General features: G+C 45.1%; 1 protein-coding gene across 1 annotated transcript; it reads left to right on the plus strand.

Moving 5' to 3' along the window:
• Positions 1–9,972: 9,972 nt before the first annotated feature.
• LOC130488429 (ferritin light chain, oocyte isoform-like) lies at positions 9,973–10,567 on the plus strand. The gene has a single exon (XM_056862107.1). The coding sequence runs from the start codon at positions 9,973–9,975 to the stop codon at positions 10,438–10,440; it is 468 nt and encodes a 155-aa protein (XP_056718085.1). The 3' UTR covers positions 10,441–10,567.
• Positions 10,568–12,111: the final 1,544 nt, after the last annotated feature.

Raw genomic sequence — 12,111 nt, forward strand, 5'->3', positions numbered from 1 at the left:
TTGGGGATTCTCTGATATGCGGAAAGTCATATTCTGTTGTCTCTTTCAATTTGACCCTAATGACTTGTGACTGGTTGAGCCAAATACAGCCCCTTCCCACATCCCCCCTGCCCAATTCCCACCCTCTGCCCACTCCATCACTCTGGCTCTCCGTCTGCCCAGAGCGGGTCAAGAGAAGGCTATTTATAGGGCCCACCGGTTAATGGAAATGCAAAAACGAGTGAGCGGTCATCTTTTGACAGCTATACCCAGAGCATAACATCCCCCATGTGTCAGCTGGAGAGATGCAGGTTAAAAGGTGGTGGGAAGAGAGGGAGGTGCGCAAATGGTTGGAAAAGGAGTGTTCAAGGAACAAGTCTTAATGGGTAGCTCTTAAGGTGGGGGGGAAATCCAGAGGGAAATTCCAAAGGCCTTTAGTCGGGGGGCCAGTATGGTTCAGTAGGCCTTTGCTTGTTAATGGCTACGATCAAAGTGCAGAGAACGTACGCACCAATTTGCAGCTGACATGAAATAGAACTGGTTGCAAAAGAGAGAGAGAGAATCGTCAAAGGATTCTAAGGAATAACAAAGCCGCAGAAGAAGAAGAAGAAGAAGAAGAAGAAGAAGAAGAAGAAGAAGAAGAAGAAGAAGAAGAAGAAGAAGAAGAAGAAGTGGAGGAGGAGGAGGAGTAGGAGTTGGTTTTTATATGCTGACTTTCTCCACCACTTAAGGAAGAATCAAACCAGCTTACAATCCCCTTCCTCTCTCCACAACAGACACCCTGTGAGGTAGGTGGGGCTGAGAGAGCTGTGACTAGCCCAAGGTCACCCAGTTGGCTTCATGTGTAGGAGTGGGGAAACCAACCCGGTTTGATTCTTCCTTAAGTGGTAGAGAAAGTCGGCATATAAAAACATTAGAACATAAGAAAAGCCCTGCTGGATCAGACCAAGGCCCATCAAGTCCAGCAGTCTGTTCACACAGAGGCCAACCAGGTGCCTCTAGGAAGCCCACAAACAAGATGACTGCAACAGCATCTTGCCTGTGTTTCACAGCACCTAATATAATAGGCATGTTCCTCTGATCCTGGAGAGAATAGGTATGCATCATGACTAGTATCCATTTTTACTAGTAGCCATGAATACCCCTCTCCTCCATGAACATGTTCACTGCCCTCCTCCTGCTCCTCCTCCTGCTCCTGCTCCTCCTCCTCCTCCTCCTCCTCCTCCTCCTCCTCCTCTTCTTCTTCTTCTTCTTCTTCTTCTTCTTCTTCTTCTTCTTCTTCTTCTTCTTCTACTAAATAAATAAACTTCAGTAACACAGCATAGATCCTTGTGCTGCGATCTACCCTCTAATCTGGTGTTTCAGTGGATCTGGAAAAGAAGCTGTTCCCACCCCCCATCCACACCGACCCCCCGTCCTGTATTCCTTTAATTCTGGTTCCCGACTCAAAGAACTCACAACTTGTTGAATTTACTGCCCAACAAACAGATAAAATTGTCTGGGGGATAAACTGACGTGGGAGGTTGGAAGTCTGCTTGGACCAAGGGACAGTGGCAGCGCATTGCATTGTGTGGCGTTGCTCACCTGTTTGTTAAAATTCGGCAGTTGCAGCAACTGTATTTTTCTTTTACCAAATTTAGATTGAGCATGCGCTGGAATGGCACATTGGGAATACTTTCAGTGCCCTGTGGGAATACCTGAGAAGAGTTGCTTTCATGGCTTCCCCATCAAAGCTCCCACTCACCCACCTCTTTTAAAGCGATTGTACACCTGGGGTGTTTGCCAGGTTTCATTTGGAAATGGTTTACCAGGTCTGATTATAAAACGTTAGGGGAAATTACTCCACTTTCTGGGTAGGAAGTTTGAAAGAGTTTTCCTCAACCTGAAAGCATATTCATTGACTCTAAAATAAACTGTCGTGCACACATTTTAAATGGAAGCTTTTTAGAAAATTGGTTATAATATATAATAGAAAAATCTAATTATTCTAAACTACCAGCCCCTGAAAACCTCAATAGTTGTGAGCTGTATAATGGCAGACGGCGTGCTTCATGCTCATTTAAGGGTTCACATGCATGGATATAGAGACAAAAAACAGCCCCCTCCCCAATATTCAGCATCAAAACGTCCAGTGGAAAATTTGCGCAACCTGAATGTGGGTGTAAAGTGCCATCAAGTTGCAGCCAACTTATGGCATCCCAGTATGGTTTTCAAGGCGAGAGACTAACAGAGGTGGTTTGCCATTGCCTGCCTCCATATGAGCTGAGAGAGATCTGAGAGAACTGTGACAGGCCCAAGGTCACCCAGCAGGCTTCATGTGGAGGAATGGGGAATCGAACCTGGTTCACCAGTTTAGAGTCCACCTCTCTTAGCCATGACACTATGCCGGACCCTCTGTGTACTAGTGTAATGCCTGTGTTATAATGTTAATTTCGAATCAATATAACACAGTGGGAGGTTGATAGTTCAAAGCAGCAGTTTATTGAGCTCAATATACATACCGGATAAAACTGCCCTAATGCGCAGGACAGTCTTCATACAGAACAAAATATTGCTACCCCAGTTATAACTTCTGGTTAGAGATGTTCCAATTACGTCGACTTACTAAACATTGTTTGTCTGCCTTTCTTTAATTAACATAGTATATAGAGATTGGTAGAAGCTGTCTCTAAGCAAGCACTTGGTCTTGTGATTCACATTCCTAACAGTGAAGGTAAGACACTGTTTTTCTCTACAGGGGAAAGCCTGTACCAGGCAATGTATTCTGTTGGCCTCTTATAGTTATGGATGCCAACGTTCCCAAAGTTTCCATGTGTGGGTAGAATATATCTGCCTGATGCTATGCTCTATTCTTGAGCATAGCACCTCATGAACCTATGAATGTTTATACATATGAAAGAATATATGTTTTCCTATAAATGAAGTTTACTAGAAGCGTACCCTAGAATACTCTTCTGCAGCTTTTCATAGCTTTTCATAACAAATCATGGTGGGCTAGCTGGCAACCCCCAGGAGATGGCTGTGTGTGTGGAGTTGCATAAATGGTGTCACACCAATGCTATTACATCACTTCCTGTGTGAACCTAGAAGTGACCTCACTGTGCTCTGGGATCCAGCCAAAACTCTATGGAAAAACCATCAAGTCTTGGGTGAATCCTAGAGCGTTACACCGATGCAACTTTTGGTTTCATACCCAAAGTGACTTCACTTCCAGGCCAGGCTTGCACCAGAAATATTGGTGCAATGCTAGGGTTGCCAACCTCCAGGTACCAGCTGGAGATCTTCTGCTATATGTGTTCACCTGGAGAAAATGGCCGCTTTGTTAATTGGACTCTATGGCATTGATGCCCGTCCCCTCCCCAAACCCCGCCTTCCTCAGGCTCCACCCCAAAAACCTCCCACCAGTGGCAAGGAGGGACCTGGCAACCCTAGTCCCACTGCTCCACTGAACCACAGCTGAAGCAGCAGGGCCTGATGGGAGTTCTCCTGCCAAAGGTGGAGACCTGGTTAGCCTACTCTCAAGTAAAGGAGTGCATTGCTGTTAGAAGGACCCTGCTTTGGGAAATTGCCAATATTCTCTCTGAGCGAAATGACAAGGAGTCTCTCCAGGGATCTTGGGAAGAGGGGATGGTTACCTGTGGAAGCAAATGCTCCCTCAAATAAGAAGAGCCATGATTGCTCCTCACCAGCCATGGATTTGCGACTGGAAAACCTTGTCTCCACTTATTTCCATTTTTCTTTCTCTTCCCCCCATTTTCAGCTTTTTGACCAGGCCATTTGGAGCAAAGCACTGATGTTCATAGGAATAAGCAGCGAAGTAGTTGGGGCGATGCATCCTATTACAAAGGTCTGCATTCTCTTTTGCGAATGTAAACCTTTCTTAGGGTTAAGAACATAAGAAAGGCCCTGCTGGATCAGACAAAGGCCCATCAAGTCCAGCAGTCTGTTCACACAGTGGCCAACCAGGTGCCTCTAGGAAGCCCACAAACAAGACGGCTGCAGCAGCACTATCCTGCCTGTGTTTCACAGCACCTAATATAATAGGTATATTGATTCATATTTCACTAAAATGGCAAGTAAAATGCTCCCATGTGGAAGGCTTATTCACAACTACCCTATGAAGTCGGACAGGCTGACTAGCTCAAGATTACCCAGCAACGTTCATGGCAGAGTGGGGATTCGAACCTTGGTCTCTCAGATACTAGTCCGATACTCGAACCACTATACCACTCTGGCTCTCTGGTTTTCACTCTATGGTCGTATACCTTTAGGAAGGCACCATATCAAGAAGCCTGCTTTATCTGGCATACTAGCCGCAAATAGAATTTATTTATAAGAAGCCTGCTCTGGGCTGCTGGGCTAGCATGTGAAAGATTTTTCATTAGGCAGAGTCCAAGAGATGAAGAGTAATAAGTATTTAAGGGGTACTTGTTAAAGTGAAATAACTTTATGTGAACATAACTTCATTTCAAAGCTGAGGAATGGTTATTCTTTTTACCCCTTCCCCAATAGAATCCAGGGTGTTCAACATTCAGCATTCTTTCCCATTGCTTACAGTCCCTTCTTTTGCTGTAATATGATTGGTTGGAACATGGATCAGGGCTTTTTCAGTGGTGGCCCCCCTTGGACAAATCTCTCCCCCGAGAGACTCACTCTTGCTCTTCTCAAACTCAATCAGAGTTGATTTGGGAAATCAGCTGCTGATTTGGGAAGGAATCCCTAACAAAGCCATTGCTTAATTGTTGACTCAGTTACTTTTATGTGTGTTTGTTTTTTAAATTTTATGCTAATTATATTGGGTTTTTTTTTATTTAAGTTCTTTTAAAATGCTGCTTATCTTATTGGGGTTTTTTTTTCCTGCTTCTAGGTAATTAGGAATAAAAGTTGTCAACCATTACAGTAATAACAACAATATAAATGTGTGAGTTCATCAGCTTTATGGTGTATGTTAGGCATGGAGTAGTGGTTAAGGTATCGGACTAGGACTTGGGAAACCCAGGTTCCAATCCCCACTTGTGTCATGGAGACTTGCTGGGTGACCTTGGGCCAATCACACACTCTGAGCCCTGACCCTGACTAGCATTTGGAAGGGAGACCTCCAAGGAATACCAGGGGCGTGGCAAAGAGGCAGGCAATGGCAAACCATCTCTGAACGTCTCTTGCCTTGAAAACCCTGTGGGGTCACCATAACTTAGCTGTGACTTGACAGCAAAAAAGAAAAAAAAGTGGTTTGAAAGATGAGAACCATTCTAGTGGTTGGCAGATCAGGACCATGGGACTGTAATTTTTTTCCCCCATTTTAATTAATCCAGAAGGAAGACTCCGCAAATGAATGACACATATCCATCGATCCACAGACTTTGTAGAACAAGATTTTCCCAAACCCCCTTCCCAATGTAGCCTATGAAGCCCCCTGAAATTTTGTTCCTGGGGATTGTGGGACAGCATTGTGGACAAAGAATTGGCCCAAGAGGTCATCTCCTCTTCCAAAGCCTTATGGGTCATTTCCCCCCTTTCGAACTGCATGGTTTGAATACATGCCAAAGAAGGCAGGAAAAACATGATCTCGGTCCCACAGGTACAGTTTCGGTGTGTGATGGGAACAGGAGGCGAAAGCCACATTTCATTTGTAAATAAGCTTCTTGCTCAAATTGAGCACATTCATCTACTCCTGTGTAGTTTTGGATGGTTGCTGTCTGTTTGGAAGAGAATCTCTGTATCAGCGCAGCAGGGATTCATCCCTAAGAAATGAGGCAGATACCTTTATAGCTCCAGGGAAAAATGCAAACTGCATCAGCTGCATCAGGTAGCCTCCAAAGAATAGCTGGAGGGTCTCTCTTATGGCCAGCTTTGTAGAAAATATTGTTCTTGCACCCTCCTCAAGTTGTTTCAACTTTATATTTAATACATGTGCTTTCATCTATAATTCATATTTCTCTGTTTCCAGCTTCAGCCTTGGTTCCCATCGATTCCCACATTTTCCTTTCTTAGGGGCCAGGTGCGAACGCGCTAAGAAAATGGTATGGGGAGACTTATTTGTTTATTTTATCCCCCTCCGAAAGGGGCTTGAATAAAACATTGCTCATCATTGTTGACTACAATCTGGATATATATTTTTTGTATATATAACTTTTTATCCTCTAAAAGGGATCAGGTAAATTATGCATTTACCAACACAAAACGTTACACATTTGCCTCCCAGAAAGACGCACTCAGAATAAAATGACATCTGGTTGGCTCTAAAGTGTGACTCAAGAAGGAAAACAGAATATCAGGCATTTCTCAGTATATTCTACACGATGAAGATGATGATTACTATCACTACTAAATTCTGGAGCAGGGATTTCATAGATGAGTTTTGCTTGCATGTCAAGTGTTACTTGTTAGCATAACAATGGTTAATTTCTCAAATGAGTTAGCTGGAAATCCAACTTGGTCTTACAGGTTTTCCCATTAATGCTATTTGTATAGTGGTTTGTGGCATTCTAGTGATATAAGAGAGAGCCAGTGTGGTGTAGTGGTTAAGAGCGGCAGACTCTAATCTGGAGAACCAGGTTTGATTCTCAACTCCTCCACATGATTGATGGACTCTAATCTGGTGAACCGGGTTGGTTTCCCCACTCCTCCACATGAAGCCTGCTGGGTGACCTTGGGCTAGTCACAGTTCTCTCCGGACTCTCTCAGCCCCACCTACCTCACAAGGGCTGGTTTTGATGCTCGCTCAAAGCTCTTTATTAAAATTCAACTTTAAAAATGCCTTTTCACAGTCCCGGTGCAAAAGGAGAAATTCCACTCCCCCCACTCGCCTACTCCTTTGTTCTTGTTTCATAGCCATTAGCATATGCATAGCTAACGTGCTTCTGTTGTTTTGCATTGTTCCTTGAGTGGGATTCTTTGAGGCAAACACCAAAGGTCGCGTCAAATGGGCTCTTTTGTAATGTAAGCAGGTATGCACTGGCTTCGCAGTCACTTCTGGAATGACGGTTCAGCGTGCAAAATTCAAAACAATATGCAGGGCACTTAAGCCTGGAACGCGCTGCTAATTACCATGCAAAAATGGCCAAGGCGTCTGTTGTGGGGAGAGGAAGGGAAGACAGTTGTAAGCAGCTTTGAGACTCCTTAAAGGTAGAGAAAATCGGGGTATAAAAACCAACTCCTCCTCCTCCTCCTCCTCCTCCTCCTCAGAACTCTCTCAGCCCACAAGGAGGCAGGCAATGGCAAACCACCTCCGAATGCCTCTTTCCTTGAAAACCCTACACAGAGAGAGAGAACGATATAAGAATATAAGAAGGTCGCCCTCTAAAATCAAACCAAAAGGTCTATCTAGTCCAGCATCCTGCCTCATGCAGAGGCCAACCAGTTGTCCGGAATGACCAACCAACAGGCCGTAGAGGCCGTAGCCTCCCTCTGGTGTTGCCTGCTAGCTCTGGCAGTCGGAGGTTCCCTTTTGTCATTGTGTCTAATAGCCATCGATGGACCTATCCTCCACAAATCCGTATCAAGGTTTGTGCCAACTCAGTTAAATGCAGCAGGGCATGTGATGGATAGCTAGATTGACTTTATTTATAGCCTATCTTTCTCGCTGAGACTCAAGGTGGATTACAGAATAAAAACCAGTGCTATTGAGTGGCATAAGACATCCAATGAACTAGGACTAGGATTACAGAATTAGTAGGCAAAGTGAACTACAACTCCGTAGGCAAGGTAGAGTTCAAATTACAAAGGTAGAAGGCCAAAGCCAGAGAGAGTACCCAAAATAATTATTGCAGTGGACTATAATCTTGTTCCATTATAACAGCATCCTCCTGGATGGTTCCGTTCCACTTCAGTTTCGATCCCTTTATAAAATGGCCTCAGAAGCAGTTTTGTTTTGCACCTTCTGCAGAATAAAAGAAGCACAGGGCCTTCCTGACCTCCTCAGGGTGGCTGTTCCATAGGGTTGCCAACCTCCAGGCACTAGCTGGAGATCTCCTACTATTTGGGTTGCCACCTCCCTCTTCATCTCCAGCAGGAGATTTTTGGGGCGGAGCCTGAGGAGGGCAGGGTTTGGGGAGGGGAGGGACTTCAGTGCCATAGAGTCCAATTGCCAAAGTGGCCATTTTCTCCAGTATCTAGTATCTAGACTACTCAGCATATCCCGTGGAAAAGGGGATGAAATATTTGTTGTTTTTACCCCTTCTAGCTCTTGCTTTTTATCAGTACGCAGTTACTGCACATTTAAAAAGGCCTCCCCCTTGACCCAGTTTGAATAATACATGGATTTTTGCGAACCCATCAAATTCATTCCGAAACCTAGCATTTGTACAGAAAAAGAATCCACAGTGGTTGGAAAGAAAACAGAACAAAATCAATAGAATATGTTAGTGTGAGTCATTTAATTTCCCCCCATATATTATTAACAGCGATGTGGTGGTCGCCTAGATGGGGTAAGGGACCTGGTTTGGAATCCCCCATCAATCGTGAAGTTCACTGATTGACCCAGAGCTAGTGACTCTATTTTAGCTAAACCTTCCTCTCAGAATTGTTGTGAGGAGAAAGAAGGAGAAGGAGAAGGAGAAGGAGAAGGAGAAGGAGAAGGAGAAGGAGAAGAAGAAGAAGAAGAGTTGATTTTTATATTCTGACTTTCTCTGCCACTTAAGGGAGAATCAAACTGGCTTACAATCACCTTCCCTTCCCCTCCCCACAACAGACACCCTGTGAGGTAGGTGGGGCTGAGAGAACTTTCAGCTCTTAAAGTTTAATACAGCAGAGATATTAGGGTCTAGTAGCTCTAGTATCACATGAGTTGTGTTGTCTGCCTATGGAAATGGTGGTCCATCAACAGAACTGCGGTGGCATTGTTGGGACAGCCAAATAGGATCCAAGTCATGGTCTCCAACTGAAAACAGCAGAAGTAATGAATGCTAATTGTAGTTGGCTTAAGACCTGAGGCCCTAATCTGGATGACCCAGGCTAGCCTGATCTCATCAGATCTAAGATGTTCTGCAGGGTCAGGACTGGTTAGTACCTGGATGCGAGATCGCCAAGGAATACCAGGGGTGGGCCACAGAGGCAGGCAATGGCAAACCACCTCTGTTTGTCCCTTGCCTTGAAAACCCTACTGCATCGTCATAAATCAACCTTGACTCAATGGCGCTTGACACACAAGACCTCAAACAACATCACAGCATGTTTTGAAAACTCAGAAACCAGGAGGCAAAGAAAAGGAACGAGGAAGGTATGGCATTATTCAGAGCATGCGATGATTTCAAAGTCAATGTCGTGATTACGGAATGCGGTCCTGGGGCTCTTGATATTTTGGCATGCGAGAAACATCAGCTCACCAGAGGGAACTTGTCACATTCCACGATAAACCTGTCGGGTCGAGTCCAGCTTTCCTTTCTGCCGATGAACTAGTACAAAAGAATCACTGGCATTACATGGTTCAGATGAAGAACTAAGTGTTGCTGTTCAATAATTTCTTCTGCTGCAAATGAAGCTAAGGATACATTCAAGTATCTAAATTGGGTACAGCATCCATATTTAGCTCATTTTTTTATCTTTGGTATCACATTCAGAGCAAAGATATTCATTATGTAGGCTCAACATATTCAAACTCCCCTGTGGAGTTTTATTCTTTGCTTTATAAGAGAGTCTTGTTTTTATTCCATGCTTCTTTTAATACAGTTTTAAAATGTTATATCTGATGCTGTTTCCAAGTGCTTCCTCAGTTTTCGCAGCTCCTTTTATCCTTTTATCTGGTTGAGCTATTGCTTGGCCATGTTTAGAATTCTTATTTTTGTAAACTTTCTCATAGGTATCTATGTGAGGAGGCAGGGCATAAATATTTTTAAATGGATAAATGTGTCCTGAATGCTGAGATAGACTCCGCCTTTGGCCCGTCTTCCTTCTGCTCTTGCTTCAACAGTGCTTGAAAGGAGCAGGGTCGTGGCTGTCCCCCACCCTCCACTTCTCCACCAGTCCAGCTTAACCAGCCCAGCTTCCATCTATGCCATGAGCTCCCAGGTCCGCCAGAACTACCATGCCAAGAGCGAAGCCGGCATGAACCGCCTGGTCAACCAGCTCCTCCACACCAGCTACACCTATTTGTCCTTGGGTTATTATTTCACCCGGGACAATGTGGCGCTGTCCAAGTTTGCGTCCTTTTCCCAGCACGTGTCTGAGGAGAAACATGAACAAGCTGAGAAACTCCTGACCTTTCAAAACCATCATGGGGAGAGAGCCGTTCTGCTGGATGTCAAAAATCCAGAACAGGACGAATGGGGGAACAGAGCCTCTGCTGTGGCCTTTGCCCTTCAGGTGGAGAAGAGCGTGAACCAGGCCCTGCTGGATTTGCACAAGCTTGCTTCTCGCCATGTGGATCCTCACACATGTGACTTCCTGGAGACTCCCTACCTCGACGCGGAGGTGAAGCTGATCAAGAAGGTGGGCTATCACATGACCAACCTGAAGCGGGTGTGAGCCAGCAAGGACGGCCTGGGCGAGTACCTCTTCGATCGCCTCACCTTGGGCGAGTCCAGCGACTGAGCAGCGGAGTGCTGGCTCCCTCCAGAGTCCTCCGGCCAACTTGCCCAGCTGTGTTGCTCTGATTTGTTGTGCGTCTGTGTTTTTTTTTAAAAAACACCCAAAGCTGGCTGCTCAATAAATGAGGCATGCCTCTGTACCCTGCACATCTCAGGGCAGAGTCCGTAACTGGCATTAAATAAAACTTGGCATTAAGCACTAAAAAAAAAAAAAAAAGTGTGCTGAATGCTCAGCAACAGCGACTCATGTGGTGAGTTGCAGGGATTGTGATCCTATGCACCAGTCCCAGGTTCTGCAGATATTCAGCGGCTGTACACTGCAGTCATGGTCCCAGAATTTCCGTCATCACTATCTGACCCCCTTCAGTAAATGCACTGCATCCTCTTCTCCTTCTATGGCACTCAACAGTGGGTGCTGGTTCACTAAAGGTAAAGGTAAAGGTCCCCTGTGCAAGCACCGGGTCATTCCTGACCCATGGGGAGACGTCACATCCCGACGTTTTCTAGGCAGACTTTGTTTGTGGGGTGGTTTGCCGTTGCCTTCCCCAGTCATCTTCCCTTTACCCCCAGCAAGCTGGGTACTCATTTGACCGACCTCGGAAGGATGGAAGGCTGAGTCAACCTTGAGCCGGCTACCTGAAACCGACTTCCGTCGGGATCGAACTCAGGTCGTGATCAGAGCTTTTGACTGCAGTACTGCAGCTTAACACTCTGCGCCACGGGGCTCCTGCTGGTTCACTAGGGTTGCCTAAAGCAGCCATTTTCTCCAGGTGAATTGATTTCTATTGGCTGGAGACAAGTTGTAATACCAGGAGATCTCCAGCTAAGATTGCCAACCTCCAGGTACTCCAAATCTAACACAGATCAACCATACAAAGTATAGCTAAACAACAAACTGCATTGTATAATAACATTGACAGATACAAAAGTCCTATTTCTTAAGCATAAAGACACAAAGTCACAATATTCCAAGGTTTCCAAAACTCACTATCCTAAAGACAGACAAAAAGTCCAACAGATACCAATTCTAGGTTTTCTTCTTCTTTCAGGTGTGGATTCCAGGTAAGTATCACTCAGTCCCAAAGCAGGGGATCAAAAGTGAAGAGGAAGACATCCATTTCAGTTCCTCATCAGTTCTACTTCACCAACTTTATATATCCCGTCTCTTATTTCATATTAAAGAATCCATAACCAAGAATCCTTCATATGGGTCCTTCCCAGGATACCAACAATTTTATTTCTTAACAGTCTTCCAACTGCTTCCTTCTTGGGATACCATACCTCCAGGTACTATCTGAAGATCTTTGCCACTTTGGCAATTGGACTCTATGGCATTGAAGGCCCTCCCCTCCCCAAACCCCACCCACCTCAGTTGAGAGTTGTGAACTTCCCAAGCTTTGGCTCCAAGCAAAGCCGGTTTTGTGTAAACTTGAAGGTCTAACACAGTGATATGCTTGGAATTCCATATCAGAGCTCCTAGGAGAGAGCCAACATGGTGTGGTGGTTAAGAGCGGTGGTTTGGAGCAGTGGACTCTGATCTGGAGAGCCAGGTTTGATTCCCTGCTCCTCCACATGAACGGTGGACGCTAATCTGGTGAAAAGGGTTGGT

The sequence above is a fragment of the Euleptes europaea genome, chromosome 16 (assembly GCF_029931775.1).
Source record: "Euleptes europaea isolate rEulEur1 chromosome 16, rEulEur1.hap1, whole genome shotgun sequence".
NCBI classification, from domain to species: domain Eukaryota; kingdom Metazoa; phylum Chordata; class Lepidosauria; order Squamata; family Sphaerodactylidae; genus Euleptes; species Euleptes europaea.

Bases quoted from the DNA above. Each gene is read 5' to 3' on its own strand.
- LOC130488429 (XM_056862107.1), top strand. From the start codon at position 9,973: ATGAGCTCCCAGGTCCGCCAGAACTACCATGCCAAGAGCGAAGCCGGC.